Genomic DNA, 21,544 nt, shown 5'->3' on the forward strand with positions numbered 1-21,544 from the left:
GAAGCAGCGACTATGACAAGTAGGAAAGGTGAAGGTTTGTCAAAATAATTTATAAATGACGATAAATTAAGTCTATCATTTACTAAAAGAACTTCAAATAAAGGGATCGATAAAGCCTCGGCCGAAACTTCTTATTAAGCCCAAGGTTAGTCGTAAAACATGAATAAAAACTAACTTAAAATCATCGTGGTAGTCACGAAAACGTTTGCAGGTCGTAAAATATGATTTGAAGTAGATTACAGCATTATAATGAATGTAATTCACATAGTCCAAGCTTTCATTTCCCGAATACTCGCTTCTATGAAGGAACCCAGGGCTTTTTAAAAGCTATTATTTAACTTGCAATGTAACTATGTCTCGAACACCATATGAGCTGAAATTTCATGCACACGTTTAGTTTGAATGACAATGCATTATTATGATAAGCACTCAGGTGCACCCCCACTGCGGCTACAAACGTGGGAACTCCTCAACAGTTTACTACACGGACATGTCACACATTGAATGCAGTAGGATCGCTGACAATAATGAAAGCTTGTGTCAAAAAAGACATTTTTCTAAAAAAAAAAACTTATTTTACCAGTAAAAATACAGAGTGTTGTATATAAAGTAGCGGGAAGCAAATTTAAAGAACACTTAAGTTATTAATATAACAATTATAACCTACCAGGTTCTTCATAGCGTGTCTACTATCAGTCGAGATAAGTAGTTTACTATTACCATGTGCACGTATGTACATGCGTACGCATATTTGGGGTCAATATCATTGTCAGTGACAGTGTCACAAACACATGTTTGTGTGTACAGACTATGTTTACACCCTTCTAAAACGGCATTACTCAGTAAAAGTATTGTATGTATGGCACCTAAAATTTATAACAAAATTCCACAACAAGTTAAGGATCAGAATTTAAATTTATTTAAAAAGATCCTTGATGATTGATATATGTTATTATAATTTGAACGATTTTTTAATGATAGATTTAGATAAAAATTAGTTAATCTACTTTTATTTATTCGATTTTGTTTTGTGGGATGATAGCATGCTCTCCATTTAAATTCGCATACCCGTGGACGGTGAAACATGATTGGATTAAGTTTATTTTTAACACCACATTGTAAAAAAATGTAAACTCATGTTTTTGCAAATAAATAATCTTTGTCTTTGACACATGGTGACAAAAATCGTCCCTGTAAGCAGCAGACAGCAATGCAGAGAAATTTTCAACATTTTTGCTCGTCTAATAAAGCACTGAAAACTCCAAAACTAACTGTGGTAGCAACAGAAACTATCTGAAGCCTGAGTTGGCACATTAAGTTTAGATCCATGCAAATGTCAACAGAGTTCCGACGCTTGTAGGCGAAACATGAATTTGTGAGTAGTTCTGAACTATGGGGCACAATTGTGGTAATTTGTGAGGTGTTGTCGGCTGTTCTGAGATTTGTAAGTAGATTTCGAGATGTGCAGCTTCGTTTCTCCCTTAAGCAAGTTTCCGATACTGATGCATCGAAATCAGTACCCGAAACCAATATTTTTGTATAGGTCGTACATATTTTTGCAGTATCCTTAGTCCTTACATATTATAAAACAAAGTCCTCTGTAGTATGTCTGTCTATTTGTGATGAACTTAAAAACTATTACGCCCGGTTTTCATCAATTAATAGCGTGATTCCTGCGAAAGGATAAGTGTAAACTTATTATGTTTTTTAAATAAAAGCCGGTACAAAAATCTGCTGTCTTTATAAATCTGCTTCTCGTATCGTGGCTTGAATAGCACGAAGTAAATCAAATTGTAATTATTAATTATGATCTGAATCACTGTTATATTGCATTTTATATTCGTCATCATTGTAATTCATATTTGACTTAAATGCGGATAATGAGCCTAAATATTGCAATTTGAAAACGTTCGATGGAATCACTCATGACAGTAATAATAATTCTATAATTTTTTTAACGAACATAAAATTTGTATATAGTCGTTCAGTGTACAATTATTTTTTAGCATGTCATACGAGATTCTATTACTATTACAAAGACAAATATATCATCAATATAGTGACTTGCTGCTCTAGTAACATCAGATTATACATATCCATTATTATTCAATAGAGAAGCAGTATTCACAGACTATTCAGCATTCACAACCCGTCTGCGACACCACAAGAGGCATCGTTAGCTGAATACAACCAGTTTGATTCAACATTATTCACTCAGCTACGACTAATGTTGTGTAGGAACTTGTGTCGCTGTCTGTTGATATCGGAAATTATACTTTAACACGTATTCTCTCTCTCACTCTTATCTGATTGCGTCCTTTCATATTCATAAAGGTCTTAAAAGAATTTATTGCAAACTAGCTTATGCTTCGTCCGCGTTTATTTCGTGCGTTCGTAACTTATTATTGTCAATATCCCGGGTTATAAGCAGCAGATGTTAAGTTAGATCATTCGCTATACAACTGTAAAAATCGCATCCAAATCCATCCTGCAGTTTTTGCGTGATGCGTGAACAGACAAACAAAAATTAAAAAAAAAAGTTTTGGCTTCTATTAGTACACGTACACATTCCCATAAAGACCCCCTATAATATTTTTTTCTTTAATGTCTCGTAGGTACTTACAGATTTATTATATGTATGGATGGATCTGTTATTTACTGGAAATCTAAGTTTACTGTGTTTTTATAACACAGTGGGCAAACAAGCATGCGGCCTGATGGTAAGCAAACACCGCCCATGGACACCAGTCTCAAAATAAGGGTCAACGATGTCAGAAAGAAAAAATTCGTAAATTTATTTGTAGGTTGGAATTAACTCATACATTTACATAGATATATTTCCTAATTCTAGAACCTTTTGAAATGACGTGCGCAGATGGGATCCGAGGAACTAGGATCTTATTGAATTCGGCTGAAGCGGGGCCCATTCGCTCGTCATTGGATTTGCACTATCGAATGGAAACGTTCGTTCACGAGAACTGCGGGGTTAATGTAATCAAATTCTGAAATTTTCTGGCTTTCAGGCGTTTTGGTGAAAAAGCATTGTCTGCTGTTTGTTTCGCCTCATTATCAACTAATAATAATAATATAATAATAATAACTTTATTCACAAAAGAAAAGAAGTACAATAATTGACAGAATCATTTTAGTAGTTAGATTTACAATTTATAAGTTGGACTGTGGACTTTGCACTAAGCGACGCTTGTGTCGCAGCGTCCAGAACGTTTTACAATTTACATTACGATTTTTACATGTTCATCGTATCGAAATAAACACAAATGGAAGTAACAGAAGAAATACATTACTCAGCGACGCGTTTAGCACTAAAAGCTATTCTTAAATACAATATTAATTACAATATTGCTTTAAAACTGAGAGTATAGTAGTTGTGATTCATATGTTTCAGAGAAGTTATACCAAAAGTTTGGTACAAGTCGACATCATAAATCTATTTGTTTCAATATGAACTAAACTAAGAACTTTCTTTTTTCATTTTTAATATAATCTATCACAAAGAAAAAACATATCATTTTCTTAGCTATACCTAACAAGCAGTACAATATTTTTCTTCAAATTTATCTTAACTATAGTAGCGGTAATATCAATTAGCTAGTCTACAAAGGGAGTCATTAGTTTAATCAACAAGAAGTAGATTTACAAAGTATGACTGCACTCCGACAATTGAAAACAAATGTTATAAGAACAGGCGTTCGTTGAATAATTAGTTAAACAAAAATGGTAAATCTGCCTTTATTAAATTGGAAAACTTTCACATGTTCATATATAATTACCTACTTGAAACCTAAACCAACTTTGAAACATTACGACTCTAAGTCACGAAACTAAACACATAAATAACTAGGTCACAAAATTCCTAGCAATATGAGACGGGACCGTACGCATATTGATCGTACCTGTACAGCCAACGGCAAGTCCTAAAAACATTCATTGCAATGTCATCGCTATTTCCAGAGTATAAAGATCTACGCAGGATACGTTGCCGCAGTCGACTGTACCCACCTGCCTGTCTGACCTACATTGCAGTCTGAATCATTCACGACGACTCAATTTGGACCGCTCGTAATTATAACTTGATAGAAGTCCCAAATTGTCCTCGAATAAAGTTGACGGCTATAACTTTAAATAGATTAATTTTATTTAATTAGTTTCAGTTTAATGTATAACTTGTCAGAATATTGACAATATTTTAAACACACGGAATAACTGATATATATATATATATATATATAATTTTTTTAAATATAACTTTTTTAAAGTATTTGCTCTAATTTTCAATGTTTTGACAGTGTGACAATTAAATGATGATTATATTTAACTATAATCATAGAAATATACATTGACTATAATCGATTACACCCAAGGAGTAGTGTATCATACGAGTATAACCATTAAAGTTTTGTTGATATTGATTAATCATGTAAATAGAGAAGGAAAAAACTCACAGACATAATAAAACCCTGAAGACATCACACCATTAATGAAAAAACAGGTCACTGACACGTGATTATCAACCGAAAAGTCGACTATAGTTCCCTACAACACGACAATCTAGTTGTAGACAGTGTTTTTATTAATAATGTCAATTACATCACATTTTTTTTGGGTAGTAGCATAAAAAAAACGTGGTGTAATGGTTAAGACGCCCGCCTGTGGATCAAAAGGTCCCAGGTTCGAATCCTACTCGTGCCATATGGGTTTGTATTCAAATCTGACTCATGTATAGTAGTTTTCATCGACCACCACTTGCTTCCGGTGAAGGAAAACATCGTGAGGAAACCTGCACACTGGTTGATTATTATTAACATTATTAACTTGTGTGTGAAATGTGAAAAGGCAATGGCAAACCACTCCATTAATAATGCCAAGAAAGTTGTTGTGTGTGTTTCATTCCACGTAATGACCACGACCCTCAGCCATGAGGAATACGACTATGAAGAATAAAAAAGAAAACACTTACCGACAAAATTCTTGATGGCCTGCGAGCCGGAGTCTAGAATATCCGTGGGGTTGACCCTAATCTTGCAGTGTTTGACGAAGGGCATCTCTGGGAGCTTGGCCCACTCGCCGCCCCCACTGGTGGAGCAGTGTATGTCGATCGAAATGGAGTTTTCGTACGCGCGGATCACGCGCTGCACCTCGTTCTCTTGGTATGCATCGGTGAAGTCTGCTAAAGAAAATGTGCCGTCCTGCAAGAGATAAATATAAGGTGACATTTCTGACTTGTTGGGAACCTGTTTGAATGAGTTTCTTCTGGCATTTCATCTCTGCCGTGGTCGTTCCAAAAGGTCGCTAGAAGCTATTAGCTTTGATAAATAATATTTTATTTAGAATATGACATTGCCCAAACTTTTTGCATATGAAACAAGCTCTCATATAATGTGAGAATGAAGGTCTTAAATAAACTTCGTTTCTGGACACAAGCTTTTTTTTTTATTGAATCGCTTAATTCATTCGTTTAAAAGTCCATACCTAGATTCGTAATGGCTAAAAATGACATCGTAATATTACATAGCCTTTGAGGAAATGTCCATTCAATTTTATCCTTTGAACATTTAATAATGCGACAAATTCAATTATTTTGAACATATTTCCATTTTAATTTTATTTCATTAAATGAAAATATACAAATAGAAACAAGATGAAGCCATATAACCGATGAAGATTTAATAACTCGGGATTTAATAACTCGGGAAATAAAAAATCGGGTAAGGGATTACGCATCAATATAACCGAATTTACTTTGTATTTACTGTAACTCCTGTATCGTTGAATTTTATTTTATAATATTACACATTGGATAATATTAACTTTAAAATTATTTTTTCGTATCAATTACTTTTGTCTAAATTTCAATAGAAAAATATAGAAAAATATAAAGATCTTACGTTATATTCATATGTTTGTTATATTTACATTGAATATCATTAAGTTCTTGTAGTTAGTAACGCCATTACAATTATCACTTTGTGAATAACTCATAGGTGGTACAATTAGACGAAAACCGACCTACATGTCACGTTACTGCACTGACAATACGAAAGTGTTCGATACACATTGCGACTTAATGCTGCAACCGAGAGAGACACGTGTACAATAGAAAAAGAAGTAATGAGAGCCATATACTTCTATCACATACGTGCATCCCTCTCAGTTACAAGACAAGTTGCAATATGTATAGAGGCCTTAACTTTACAGCAATATAATTAGAAACTATGACGCCGCATTCAGTTCTCATCCTGTTTCCATCCGAGAGTCACTTTGTCACTTGCAGTTACGGAAATTAAACGTTGGCTGGCTTTGCTGATAAATCTACACATCCATAGACTTGCGACCTAATTAATACCAGATTTTTTTACCAAGCGCCTGAAGGCTTGTTTGTTAGCTGTGTGATTCTTTTTCGTCCAACCTCTTTCCAACTATATTTGTTTTGAGTCTCCTGAATTTGTAAACGTGAGACTTTATGCTGATATGATTATCATACCATCATTACCTAAAGTTACAGATATTCAATTGCTTATACCAATAAATTTAGGTCATCAAATTAATCGATCACAGACACTCAACTCAAAATATATCTGACATGAATTGACGAAAGCTGCTCGCTCTGAAGTTAAATTGATTACGTTGTTCAAATGGCGGTTATCACGCCGAATGAAGTTAGTGAGGGATGTTGGGTAAGATTCATTTACATTTTATGTAATTCCTGAGAAGTTTGAGAGAAGGTTTTTTAATGTTGAAGTGAGAATATTGAAAAGTAGAAGAAGATTGTAGAAGAGAAAAGAATTAAAAGAGTTTCAGTTTAACATACGATAGAATAATGATGTAAGTATTGTGTACCTATATAATTAATATAATGCCCAGAGATAGAACCTGGTTCAAAGGTCGTCTGCATGGGTACCTCACTCTCATCCATTTCTGGCGTCAAACAGCAGTGCTAGCATTATATTTTTCTTTTAACTAAGCTGTAGTAGACCAATTACCATCAGCTGGGCCACATGCCTTCTTATGAGTAATATTTCAATATAATTATATTATGTTTAATAGCGTTATTGATTTAATTCAAGCAGAAAATACGCATCAAATATTCATGGGTGGGCAGAAAATGGCGGCGCAGATAGGCAACGAATTAGAGATTAATTTCGGCGAAATGTGATTCCTTAAATGGATTTTCGATGTTTCATTTAATGTCGAGATGGAAATAGGATAACGTATATCTCGTATAAAATGCTTTATTTATTTAGTTTCGGTATTAGAGCTCGACTAGATTTCATTCTAATTTGTAATTTGCTGTTGCATAAGGAAATCCTGAATCAAAATGCAGAATAGACTATAACAATCGATCTTATTAAACTTGAGATCTAAAACAGTTAGAACTTTACAGGCATGTTTCATTCACGTCAAATTTTATTTTATACAGTAGCTCCTCAAACAGATACAAAGTACTGGCATTTCGGAACCAATGCTGAGAAGAAATGCTGAAAGAACATATTGCTATTTCGTGGCAAACCAAGAAAGCGTTCGTAGTAGTAGTGATTTGCGAACCTATAATGAACCTATAAGAAATGGTTGCTTGCGTTGGATGGAATAGCTTGGAGATACAGGCATTTGCCCAGCAGTGGGATAGCATCAGAAATCAAGAACAAGATAATGGAAATAAGAATACTTTTCAGTCTGTAAGTTTTACCTGCATAATCCAGGAGCCGTTGCCGGCGAACGTGTAGCCGGCGTGCACCAAGTGTCTGTGCCTGGTGAACGAGCTGAGCAGGTTCCTCATGCACTGCATCAGCGTGTTCATCTGCGGGTGGATCAGGATCTCCGTCACCAGGTTCTCTGAAGCGTACTGGATCAGACGCTCGCCTGTAGCAAGACATAAAGTTGTTTATTATATAAAATTCGTCTATCTCTGCATCAAATTAAATTAAAATTGGCCTATTACTTTTTGAGTTTATTAATTACTAGATGTTGCCCGGTGCTTCGCTCCCGTGGGAATTTTGAGATAAAATATAATAGCAAACTTGGATAATGTACCTTTCTAATGGTGAAATAATTGTTGGAATTGGTTCAGTAGTTTCGGAGATAACCCGCCTCAAACATACAAACTCACAAATTCACAAACGCGTACCTCTTTATAATAATAGTATAGTCAAACAAAAAAAAAGAAAATACAAATTAGCAAGTATGGACAGCTGTTATAGGCTACAAAATCTCTCTTTTGTCTGAAATGTCATTGCACTGTTTTTCCTTAGCCAACTAATAATAATTCACGTTTAACGACACACATTCAGGGAAAATCTCGTTTAGAAAATATGACATTAATTGCGCAGGGCGTATTGGTAGCAACATTAGCGTTCCCGACCCACCCAATATTGCCGTCTATTCTCCCCGTTTTTGAGGTGATAAATCTTCATAAGCCTCGCTCGAACCTTGACAGAGACCTTGCCTGACCAAGGACGGGAAAGTTGTATGGTTTCTGCCTGTTTTAACTGTTCCACAGGGCTTTGCTTTTGTAGAAATTTTGGGATACAATTATCCTATTTATGTTAGCCACAAAAATCGTCCGTTATAGCCAATCGCAAAGCAAAACACTTCCATTTCATATACAACGCATACAGATTTTGATAATACCTCTAATATTTATGGGTTCACCTATAACTAGTTGTTTTTTTATTTGAAGAAGCGGGCATACAGAAAATAGAATAGAATATCGTTTATAATAATAAATACAATTTTTTTATATCAAAGTCAACACAAAATATATTACACTAGCGGTCCTTCCCGGCTTCTCTCGGGTAAAAACATAATGCCATCAAAAATATGCTGTAAAAAACCCAAGTCTCGCACTTTTAGAGACAAGACTAGGGTTTTAGTCATCTCACTTCTTTTTGTAGTCATAAGTCGAATTTGTATGGAAAGTAGTTTTTTTTTTCATATTTCGATATATTTTCCCTTTCCATTATATAGGTACAATGCTTCATTAACTGCAAATGTAACTTTGTAATTTCCTATATTTCTATGGGATTACATTAAGTTATTAGTTTATTAATGCATGATTAAGTTATTAATGCAGTTGGTGTAACTAGAAAACTAGACCGAAATTCCAAAACATTTACAATATGTTACCGAAATTCCAAAATGTTATACAATACCTGCTTAGTTACTGAAAATGCAGACTTCCTGTTTTATCCACAACGAAGTTATTGGGGTTCGAAATTGGCCTGAATTGCTTCGAGAAAAGGATGGTACGGCCGTGCCGCTTTTTTTGCTCGACAGATAAATTATACACCTAAACCTTCCCTAGGAACCAAAATATCTATTGGTAAAACCGCATGAAAACCCGTGCAGTAGTTTTTAAGTTTATCGCGAACAGACAGACAGACAGATGCAGCAGAGGACTTTGTTTTATAATAGGTATGTAAGGATTATTTTCCCTAAAATTTGATACCAGTGTTCACAATAACACACTAAATAAGAAATAAATATTCCCTTATACCTTTTCATCTCACCAATAAATCTCAACACAAAAATATGGTTAAAAGAATTACGAGCAATATTTCCTGATTTCGAGTCCAATTCCCATCGTTTTTGCCGACATAAATCTTCACGAGTCTCTCCAGATAATGCCTAACCTTGGTCGAGACCTTGAAGGGAAAGGACGAGCAAATAACACTTCATGAAGGGACGAATTGGAGTCAAAGTGACTACTTAATTAGCGCGAAAAGCCAGTCACAGAAAGGCCAATTTGTGGCGCGTCGTACCTAAATATTATATTACTAGATATTGCCCGGGGCTTCGCTCCCTTGGGAATTTTGAGATAAAATATAGCCTATAGCAATCTTGGATTTCACCATTGGATGATTAAAAGAATTTTTGAAATCGATTCGGTAGTTTCGGAGATTACCCGCCTCAAAACTCACTAACTCACAAACGCTTACCTCTTTATATAATATTATAGATATAGAAGTATAGATAATATTTCTTGCTACTAAAAATATGTATTTATTTAAACTATATATTTTATATTTAATTTTTATACCAGGGGTCGGCGGTGGCGGAAAGACAGGTAGGCTTATAGACAGAATGGCGGGAAACAGTTATGGAAGCAGACAAGGAAGGCTTTGCCCAACAGTGGGAGTAATGCCTTCATGTGGCGACGGAATTTGATGCGCTTAATGCAAAGAAATCTGATTATTTTGTTAGCTTTTCTGTTTAATCATAATCTCATCTCATCCGAGCGTTTTCCGGTTGTTGAAATCGAATGAGGAATTACTAAACATTAGAAAAAAAAACAAACGCTTTTAGAGCAAAATAATGATTTTATGAAAAGCCCTGTGGTAATTCTGTTTCAAAGTCTACTTTGCAACGTGTACCACGCTTCGCATTTACGCTAAAGTTCATAAGCCCTTATATAATCCCTTCTGACGTCTTTGCTAGATGCTCGTGTTTATGCCGCATTTTGTGAGGGAAAACTTTTAAATCTTAATGTTACCTACTACTTGAATTTCGGTGGATATTGTAGATATCCACCGAAATTGTAGATATCCAACAAATCAAATTCATCCATCTGCGATAAATGCATAGTGGTGAAATTTCACAGCGAGTTTCGGTATGAAAATTGGATTGCTCAGTTCCAATTGTGTACTAAATAATCTTTTATAGACCTCTATGGCTGACCTGTAGGCATAATATTAAGTGACAATTATTAAATTATTTTTTATTTATTTAAAAAATTATGAATAGGCATCGATATGTCTAAAAGAAAATTTGAATTTTATCATTATATACAAAATAATTTTATCATTATTACGAATAGCGCATATTAATTGATGTAAGATTGGATCATCCTTCGGAAGGCTATCGACGGAGGGCGGTCGGCATGTAAACTAGACATTCAGTCGCAATTCCGAAGGACGCCATTTTGGAAGCCATTGCCATTATACCCGCTATCGGAGCCCGGCCCACTTGCCCGAATTCCGACTCCAATCTCCAGTCAGACAGTACAGTAACAGAAATTATGTCCTCATATTTATACTGTGGTATTATTCAAAAACAATCTTGAAATGATATGTTTATTATCAACACTGACTTTAGCTAACTCATCGTTTCGGGGAAAAACTGTGTAAAATAATTTATTCACAAAAAAGACGTGTTTAGGTATTTTTTCACGACAAATACAATTTTATGAGATAATTAACATTTTCTGAACGCGAACCAAGGACCCTGACTTAATCGAGATAGTGCTTTTACCACTAACTTAGGCCGAATGTCCTTCGTTTTACGCTGTCGAATATTTTCATTAGAAAAACCAATAAGTCCAGAAAGTATGTGTAACGCATATAATTATTTATATTATGTAAAATAATAAGAAATATTCCTTGTCAAACATTTAATGTATTTTGACGATATGGTGGCGCAGTGGTAAAGTGCTTGCCTCTGAACCGTGAGGTCCCGGGTTCAATCCCCAGTCCGGTCATGATGGAAAATGAACTTTTTCTGATTGGCCTGGGTCGAGACTTGGGAGTAAGTTCGAGACTTGTGTTATGGGATTATCCCATAACACAAGTCTCGAACTTACTTTGGGGCTAGCTCAATCTGTGTGATTTGTGCTAATATATTTATATATAGGTAATTACTCTTCTGAACTCTCTATACTTTACGTAGAACCCTAGATCGCTTTTATTTGTTGCGCAGTTCAATTGTGGATCTTTTGTGCTTGGTTTCTAGCAATTTTCTGGGTTATTCTCGTTTTCTTACGTTATCGCAGTCGGCTACGAGGATGGAGATTTAAATGGATTTGGTTTAACCTTAGGATATAAAAAAAATGGATTGCACTCCGGCAGTGCCGGCAGAAGTGAAAACTTGAATATTAACGTTGTGCATTTGTGACGTTTTACGAATTTTCGATCAGGGTCACGTGTCCTGACGCGAGTTTAACATTTTTCACCCATCACAAAAAGTGCACAACGCCGGTAAAGAAGTTTTCATTTCAAAAAAATACCTACAGAATTTCAAAAAAACTCAATAAATAAACATTTAAAATATCTTAGCATTTAAATTATCTTAAAATTACTTTTGTATTTTAAATGCTAAGATTAATAAAAACATGAAATCTATAATAAAGACAGACTAATAATATCAATATTTGTTTGTTTCCATAAACATTTATTACTTCGTAAACACTGTGATAAAGCGAAACTGATATCGGCAAATAAAAATTTATGAAGCTTTCAGTAATTAATAACGTAACAATAAGCTTACACGGGCAATTGTTTTTAAAAGCTTAATTAATGGCTTTCATATGAAGCCTCGGAGCTTTCATCGCGTTAATTTTGTTTTTTAAAGCTACAAGTTTAAATAAAACCAGTTTTAAACGGCTTGTGGGAAAGCAAAAAGCTGTTTTGTAAGAATGTAATTATAATTAACTAGCATTTTCACGCTGCTTCATTAGAGTCGTGTGAAGGTTGATATTTGAAAAACAGTAGCCTATATTTGAACGGAAATCTTTAACTACATGCATACAAGATTTCATCGAAATCGGCCTAGCAGTTTAGCCGTGAAAGCGGAATAGACAGACTGACTTTCGTATGTTCACGAGTTTTGAAGGGGTTTTTGGAATGGGTTTGCTTTCGAAAGCCGTTCGGTGCTGTAACCCGTTCAATTTGCTTTGGTAAGCGCTATATCAACGACTACAAAACCCTTTCTTTGAGGAAGTCATACGAAGGGGTTACCCGTTCAGATAGCAGGCTAATTTACGCTTTAAGCTCAGGCCATACGGTCTTAATTTGAATAAATTGCAATGCACAACAAATACCTACTAAGCGCGTGCGGTAAACCGGTGGGCTATTATTTACACGATTCAATGTGTCGTTTCGTGTCTTTTAGGCTCTTCACACACGGAGCTACGCAAATTTGCACAGGAGCGGGGTGTGATGAAAACTACACCCCTCTCCCCCCGCAGACATTTAAGGGGAAAGCCGAACAGGGTAAGCGCTATAACGAACGAGTTACCCCCTCGAAAGAGTTAGCCATATCATATGGGAAATCCTTTGAAAGGGTTAGCCTTACCATATGGGATAGTCATTGGATTGGGTTAGCCATTGAACAGGTAAGACAAGAATATAGGAAAGCTTTTTTCTCAAAGGATTAAGCAAACGAACGGCTTGTCCGGTCCCTGGTATAAACGCGTTAACGCGTGAACGGGTGCTGTCGGGGGGAATTAGTCAGCTCGATCTTTTATTAAAAGTTTTTTATTTGGTTAATTATACACATATTATTATTGATAAAAAATATACATAAATTTATATTTAAAAAATAGTAAGCCCTTCTGGCATAATAGGGATCAACACTGTTTGAATGAGTTTCTTTCGGCATTTCTTCTCAGCCTCAGCATGTGGTCGTTCCGAAATGCTGTAGTTTGTAGCTTTGGTAAATATCAATTAATTTAGAATATGACGTGAAAAAGTGCCTGTGAAGGCCTAATTTCTGAATAAATGATTTGTTTTTGATTTGATATTAGTATGATTACTATATGTATATAATTATTTCATACAAAATTGGATAAATGGATTATAAACAAGGTTATGAAAGAAACATATTTTCTCATTGTTTTAAAATTCACAGAGCTTGCGAAAATATAGCTGTGCACTTTTTTGTGCAGGCTAATTGGTTGGCAGGACAATACGAAACGGGATAAATGTTTTGCACTATTCCAGGCATAGGAGATTTTCACAGGCTATACTGAAATGTTTTATTTTGCGAGACTGAATGATACTTTTTTGAATCAGTGTTGATATTTTTTTTTATTCGCAAATGGATCAGAAATACGCGTATTTCAATATAACGTTGAGCTCGAATTTTGCAATAGTTTAAACGAAATTTGGCATGAATGTATTCTTAAATTCAATTGTATATCCTCATTTGAAGTTAATAAATATTCATACCTGCACAGTTTCTACAAAAGAACTCGCCCAAGTCAACATTGAGCGCTGTGGGCTCCCAAACTTCATTCATAATATATCCAATTTTGTATGAACTCTTTCACAAGAGTACAAAGAAACAAAATGTTTGGCCAAAAGTCTATACTACTATTATAAAGAGGTAATCGTTTGTGAGTATGTTTGAGCTGGATAATCTCTGAAACTACCGAACCCATTACAAAAAATCTTTCACCATTCGAAAGGTACATTATCCAAGATGTTAGTTGTTTGTCAAAATTCCCACGGGAGCGAAGCTCCGGGCAACATCTAGTACATAAAGAAATAGGTAAGAGAAGTATTTTGATCAAAATGAAGAAAGTTAAGAATCTTATTAAAGGTACAATCGCGTTTATGGGGAATGTGGTATCGCCGAGAATACAAGCACTCCAAATCCTCCAATAGATGTCGTACGAGGCGACTAAGGGACACGCCTTAACAGCTGATAGGCAATATTTCTATAATTAATTAATAAGATAAGAATCAATTCTTTAGGAATAAAAGTGGATTTGCTTGCAATCAAGTTTGCAAATGCAGTCTACTTTGGTAATTAAATAAATAATAATAAATAAATATATTAGGACAAATCACACAGATTGAGCTAGCCCCAAAGTAAGTTCGAGACTTGTGTTATGGGATACTAATTCAACGATACTATATTTTATAATAAATACATATATAGATAAACATCCAAGATCCGGGCCAATCAGAAAAATATCATTTTCCATCATGACCCGACCGGGGATCGAACCCGGGACCTCTCGGTTCAGTGGCAAGAATCTTACCACTGCGCCACCGAGGTCGTCAAGAAGATCAATTGAATGAAATCTTTTAGATTCCGTCTGTGCTAAGTAGAACAGCGACTGTTGGCATTGCACTACAGGGATATTGGAAAATGTGCTTGCATTTTAATACTATAGCGAAGTTTATACTCTCATAATGATAGAATAGTAATTCTCAAGATATCATAAAAAAATATTCACATTTTTTGGTCGATATTTGAAACATTCCATAACGTTCATACGAATCGTACATTCTTATGGCAAACGGATTTAGATGTGTTTTTTTTCTATAGATAGAGTGATTCTTGAGAAAGGTTTTGGTGTATAATTTATTATGATTTTATCTGAGCAAAGCTGATATGGACCGCTAGAAGAAATTATAATCTGAATGTTATAAAACTTACAACCAATATATCGATCCAATGAAAGTTTTCCCTGACGCTAAGGTTAGTAAACACATGTATATTTCATCAATTGCCCCCAATCTCGGTGTTAAATTCCCTGGATAAAAGGGATTCCCCGGGATTGACGTGTGACCTTCGCTTTTATCTTGGCCGTCATCCGTGCTCGGTGGTCCCGTCCAAATTAAATGGACGCCCGATATTGAATTACCATATTTTAGGTTCCATTAACAGGAAAACTTATATTCCTTTTTCCTACATTATTGTGTTAATATTGCTAACAATGGCATCGGACTTTATTCAATTATTTAAAGGTATCTGACATGTAACAACGATAATAAGATATACTCGTATTACATAAAATTCTTGAACTTTGTTAGCTTGTTAGTAATATCTACACACTCCGCTTTGAGCGATACGGTATGATATAGTCATGGATGATATTCGTGACAATGGTCAGAAAACTAGGGATGCCGATGACCGTGCGAAGAGGAGACGAAAAAGTAGGAAAGCGGACCCTGGGCTCCGTCGCTCAATGGCTGGGGAAGAAACCAGGAAAACGTTCAGACAAGAGAAAGCGATAAGACCGCCAAATGTGAACAAAAGCTAAGTAAATAATATAATATAAAATAATATAATGAAGCAAGAAATGATAGATCTATGAACTGTCCCCGTAAGAGAATTGACGCAGGCGAAGCCGCGGACAAAATCTAGTAAATAATAAAATAAAATAATATAATACAATCGTTTCATGATTTAGACACATTTATTTGTGTAACATTAAAACCTTTATGTTCACGACCCGGCCATTACCGGTTATCGTCAGTTTCCAGTCATTAGACAATAATCACATTGAGGCAGTAGACGAGTAGAGTAGTAGGTATAGTATAGGCTACAGTACAAGTAATGCTTAGTCGTTAGAATACTGTTCGGTAATATCCTTAGTAATATCCTTTCGCATGTCTCATCGTGTATCCGCTGTTAGACTAAGGTCATCCCATAATTCATGATTTGTTGTCCCTCATTTGTGTCTTAGAATTTCTAATCTTCCTTAATAACTATTTGATGTGCTGGGTCACTAGCCTTCCTTTTGGACGGATGAGAATTCTTAATTCATGGGATTATTCTTTTTTATGTAACAAAGTTAACCTAAGCGTTGTATAATTTTTTAAAGACCTCATAATATTTTTTATTTTATACTAGCTCCATTCTAGGGATTTCCTCCCGTAGGAATAACGTACTTACTGGTGAGAGAATATTGGAGATTAATTGAGTATTCCGAAAATTACTCCTCAACAAACAAAACAAAAAGTACTTCTTCCGTTTACAATATTAGTTTAGCTTTCGCCCGCGGCTCTGCCCGCGTGTATATCCCACGGGAGCAGTTATTTTTCCAGGATGAAATATACCTTTCATATTCTATTACTATACTATATACTATTCCTATGTCCTTTTTCGTACTTCAAATTACATGTATGAAAAATTTCCAGAAGATTATTTGAGAAGATAAAGAATGAAGTGGTAACAAACAAACAAACTTACTTTCTCATTTATAATAATTAAGTTGGGATTGATTGGGATAGACTAAGCACTTTCACTTGTCAGTCAACTAGCTCAATGTAAACAGCCTCCAGAGTCCACTGGGGCAGAAAGAGATAAAGTAACTTTCCGAGTTTGGCAAAACGATTAAAGTATTGTATAACAGCTACTTTTTATGGAACATGAAAGATCTTTCAGCACTTTGGTTCAGTGTCGTAAGTTTTTGTTACATAACATTTTTACGTGAGAATTTTTCTCCGTTTTCGCATTTTCTAAAATAGCATTTTAAGTTAACCCAATTGGAAATTTATATAGATCTCTATTATTTTTTAATAAACTAGTGGCCCGTCCCGGCTTATCTCGGGTAAAAACTTAACTCAGGAATCACACTATCTATTGGTGAAAACCGCATGAAATTCCATGCATTGGTTTTTGAGTACTATGTTATAGTATTAGAAAAAAAAACTTCTAAGAAACAATAATGGTAAGCCCTTCTGGCATGATAGGGATCAACACGGAGTTTCTTTCGGCATTTCTTCTCAGCAGTGGTCGTTCCGAAATGCCAGTAGTATGTAGCTTGTGAGAAATTACTATTTAATATAAATTTTGACATGAAAAAGTGCCTGTGAAGATCTAATTTCTGAATAAATGATTTGATTTAAGTAACGCGAACAGATAGACAAACGCGGCCGAAGACTTTGTTTTATAATATGTTAGGATTACATATTTGATATTTAATAACCTTTTTTTTTACAAAATATAAGTAGTTATTGAACTGAAAAGTAGTTCATTAATTTGTATTCTGACTAATTGCTCACCTTATATTCGACTTATCGAAGTAAATGCTGCAGCATATTGAATTGCAAATGCAGGAACGCAAGCCAGTTCTCCAACTAAGACGGGAATCTAATAGCGTAGGTATAAAGTTTAGCGTTTAGCACTTTCAAGACAAGATATTCAAATGTAGTTTCAAACAAAGAGTTTCTTGCTGTAACTATTGAAACTGCGAGTTGGCGTGTGCTCTGAAGTAAAAGTATTTATTTATTCAGAAACCTTGACGTCAAATTTTTAGTTTCTCAAAAAGCTACAATGTACCTGCCCCGCCCTAGAATCTTACTACTCTATATAATGGATAACTAACTCCGTGGATAACTAAAGTACACACAGCCTTGCTTGGCAGGCAGGCCCTAATAGCATTCTCAAGAAGAGGTGACGCCATACGAAAGTGTCGCGGTGTCACAGTCCCGGATATAACCAAGGTATTAGAAAGAGACAGAGAGAGGTGAGGCAATAGAAAAAAATCAAGTTTAAATATAGAATTTACTGTGAAAAACAGATAATTTTTAAAAGTAGGTTATTAATATTACAGGACACGATAGTAAAATTCGCAAATCATGTCTCGCCAATGATTTTTTTATCTAAAATTCCATACAGCGTTGCTTGTGAATTTTCCAGTATTCTCGTACGTAACGCCGGCAGTGTTCAGTTTTATTCGTGTCAGGTCTCCGGAGATCAGGGTAGGTGGAAAATTTACGGACAAATGTTACCTATGGGGCCACGGCACGGAACTTCGAGAATTTTTCACAAGGATCGTCATTTTTGCGAAGTTGTGAGTGTTATTAAAAGTATGATCTCTGATCAAAATTTTGCATTTTATTAAATTTACCCGGACATATGATCAAAGTCCTAATGAATGTAAGTATTAATTACACACGCAAAAATGAATCATGTCCACTCATTATCATCAGCCCTTTTTCTTATATATAAACGACCAATATTAAACGCGCACATACCTTTTTTAATTCCCAGACGATTCGAACCTTGTTGTTAGAAAAGGTCCGTGATCACTGGGCGACTATCGCCGTTTAATACATAATTATGCAACGCGAAAGTTTAAAAGTAGCCCTTTTTCTGCTCACTGCTTAATAGGCCCTTTATTTTACCTTCTAGATTTTGTGGTAATTTATATAAATAAATAAATAAATAAATAAATATATTAGGACAAATCACACAGATTGAGCTAGCCCCAAAGTATGTTCGAGACTTGTGTTATGGGATACTAACTCAACGATACTATATTTTATAACAAATACATATATAGATAAACATCCAAGACCCGGGCCAATCAGAAAAAGATCATTTTCCATCATGACCCGACCGGGGATCGAACCCGGGACCTCTCGGTTCAGTGGCAAGAACTTTACCACTGCGCCACCGAGGTCGTCAAATAGTGCAATATAAAAAAAGAACAATTACATAAACATCAGTAGATATGGGATATTACAAAGTCCGGGCATAATAATGACCCCAATAGCAGCTTATCATAGTCGACTACCTCAATGTTCTGCTGACAAGATAGATGATGTGGATCTTATTACAAGAACCTGGATACTAGGACCATAAATCAGCTAGGGGTGTCTACAAACTTATAAACCTCTAGCTAAGGACGACCTCGGTGGCGCAGTGGCAAAGTGCTTGCCTCTGAACCGAGAGGTCCCGGGTTCGATCCCCGGTCGGGTCATGATGGAAAATGATCTTTTTCTGATTGGCTTGGGTCTTAGATTTTTATCTATATATGTATTTGTTATAAAATAAGTATCGTTGAGTTAGTATCCCATAACACAAGTCTCGAACTTACTTTGGGGCTAGCTCAATCTGTGTGGTTTTTCCTAATATATATATATATCTGTGGAAGGTTTAATATAATTTAGTATTTAAAAAAAAAAAGTCTTTGTCCTTTTTTATAAACAGAAGACGAACCGACGTGATATTATTTTGAAGAATAATGAAGTTAATTATTCCGAAACGATTAACAAAAAGTACCTGTCAATGTCTTAATGCAACTTTATCGACGTGAATATTTTGCGTCCGACACATCTTTCGAGATGTCGGACGCAAATATTCAAGGAAAGGGAAATAAATGTACTTGGTAAAAAGAAGAGAAACAAGAAACAGAATCAAATTTCTTTTTACAAATCATAATAGGCATATTATAACGTTACACACACCGTCTACCATAAATAATAATCCAAACTAAACTTACTAAAATGAAATAAATACCTTATCTCCTTTAAGAAACCTTAAAATTCCATAATAGAATATACATAACGATAAAAATGACTAAATCTCTCGTCACAGAGCTTAAGAAATCAAACTAGTGTTTCAACAAACAAAGACGAAAACCAGACTAAAAATAGAATACCAAGAGCTGTATAAATGATTGAATTAAGTAACAGTGACGAAACGACATTAAAATATGCAGTAGATACAGGCACAGCAGTTCAGAATCCATAATGAGGCGAAGTTCGAGATTCAATGCCAAAGACAAAGTTTGTTAATAATAGGGCTTTGAACTTCAATCCGCTTAGCATTGGAGATAAAACTGCCAAGATAGAGATCAAAATTACGAAAATAGAATTAGATTTTTAAGCTTTTGTTTTAATTTCAAAAATCAAAATCAAATCATTTATTCAGAAATTAGGCCTTCACAGGCACTTTTTCACGTCATAATCTAAATTAAATGATGTTTACCAAAGCTACAAACTACTAGCATTTCGGAACGACCACTGCTGAGAAGAAATGCCGAAAGAAACTCATTCAAACAGTGTTGGTCCCTATTATGCCAGAAGGGCTTACCATTTTTTAAATATAAATTTATGTATAATTTTTTATCAGTAATATAACATGTAAGTACAGAATAAAGTACATGGTCAAAAGGTATATTGAAACATATTATGATTGTGATCAAGTGCTGATGAAAGGAAAATATATATACTTATATATATATATATATGTATAATTAACCAAACAAAAAAAAAAACTTTTAATAAAAGATCGAGCTAACCAGTTCCAGATTTCTAGCCTGTCGATGTGCCCCACTGCTGGGCAAAGGCCTCCCCTTCCTTTTTCGACAAATCCCTTTCGAGAGCAGCCTATAGCCATCATTTTATTTTTTAAACAAGTAAAATTGAGGAATGTGACTTGATTCGTCACTAGTTTGCAAAAGACTAATTACTATTGTAAGATTGTGTTAAAGGTAAAAGTCAGATAAGACTCTAATTAGTCGATTGAAAATAAGTATGTAAATCTTTATACATAATAGTCTTGTAATATTTCAAATATTTATAAGAGTCTCCATTCACGAGTAAGAAAACAAATAATTTGAAAGTAATATTTGAGAACAATAGCTGACAAGATTACAATCTATAAAGATAGCTTTATCTAATGAAATATTAGTAAAACTATAATTCAACGTAGATCTCCCGAAGCAAAGAGAGTAGAAACTTTTATGACGATGGATGCATTGCAGGGTTGAAATTGGACGTGAGTAAGAATTCTGCTCAATTTAGGAATTTTAATCAAGACAGAAATATTTATAAATTAGTTTTAGCACAAGTAATATTTATTAAAACATTTCCCCTGGAACTAATATGGTAGAAAGCGTGTGCGTAATTAAAATGATATTGCTTGTTAAATATTTGGTTTGTTAGATTTGTAATTTGTAAGAATGGTGAATTTATATGACAAATATATAGGAAGCGAGTAACACTTCTAATGTTTTCCTGTCCATGCCTATGGGAAACCGTCGTGATAATATGTATGTATAGGTATGACGAAAAATGGGCTCCAACAATCAACGGCTAAGAAAGAAACAGGTAAAGCGCTTAGATAAGAGAGAGAGAGAGAGACAGAAACAGGACGAAAATTATATTGAAATAAAAACTTACTTCACTAATATTTTGTGATTTATCAATTTGATATTTCTAAGGAATGACTCGGGGTGAACACGACAAAGACTCGTTTGTCAGTAACATTATAAACAGCAAAATGC

General features: G+C 34.8%; 1 protein-coding gene across 3 annotated transcripts in view; it reads right to left on the reverse strand.

The window, feature by feature from the left end:
* The window catches only part of LOC128675795 (microtubule-associated protein futsch), a 163,337-nt gene that overhangs the window by 47,079 nt on the left and 94,714 nt on the right, over positions 1 to 21,544 (reverse strand). For all 3 annotated transcript variants that reach the window (XM_053755470.1, XM_053755471.1, XM_053755468.1), the window contains exons 3-4: positions 7,706 to 7,878; positions 4,979 to 5,207 (exon numbers count right to left, since the gene is read on the reverse strand). In XM_053755470.1, the coding sequence (XP_053611445.1) occupies positions 4,979 to 5,207; positions 7,706 to 7,878 (402 nt within the window). The remainder of the gene's footprint in view (positions 1 to 4,978; positions 5,208 to 7,705; positions 7,879 to 21,544) is intronic.

The sequence above is a fragment of the Plodia interpunctella genome, chromosome 15 (assembly GCF_027563975.2).
Source record: "Plodia interpunctella isolate USDA-ARS_2022_Savannah chromosome 15, ilPloInte3.2, whole genome shotgun sequence".
In the NCBI taxonomy this organism is placed as follows: Eukaryota; Metazoa; Arthropoda; class Insecta; order Lepidoptera; family Pyralidae; genus Plodia; species Plodia interpunctella.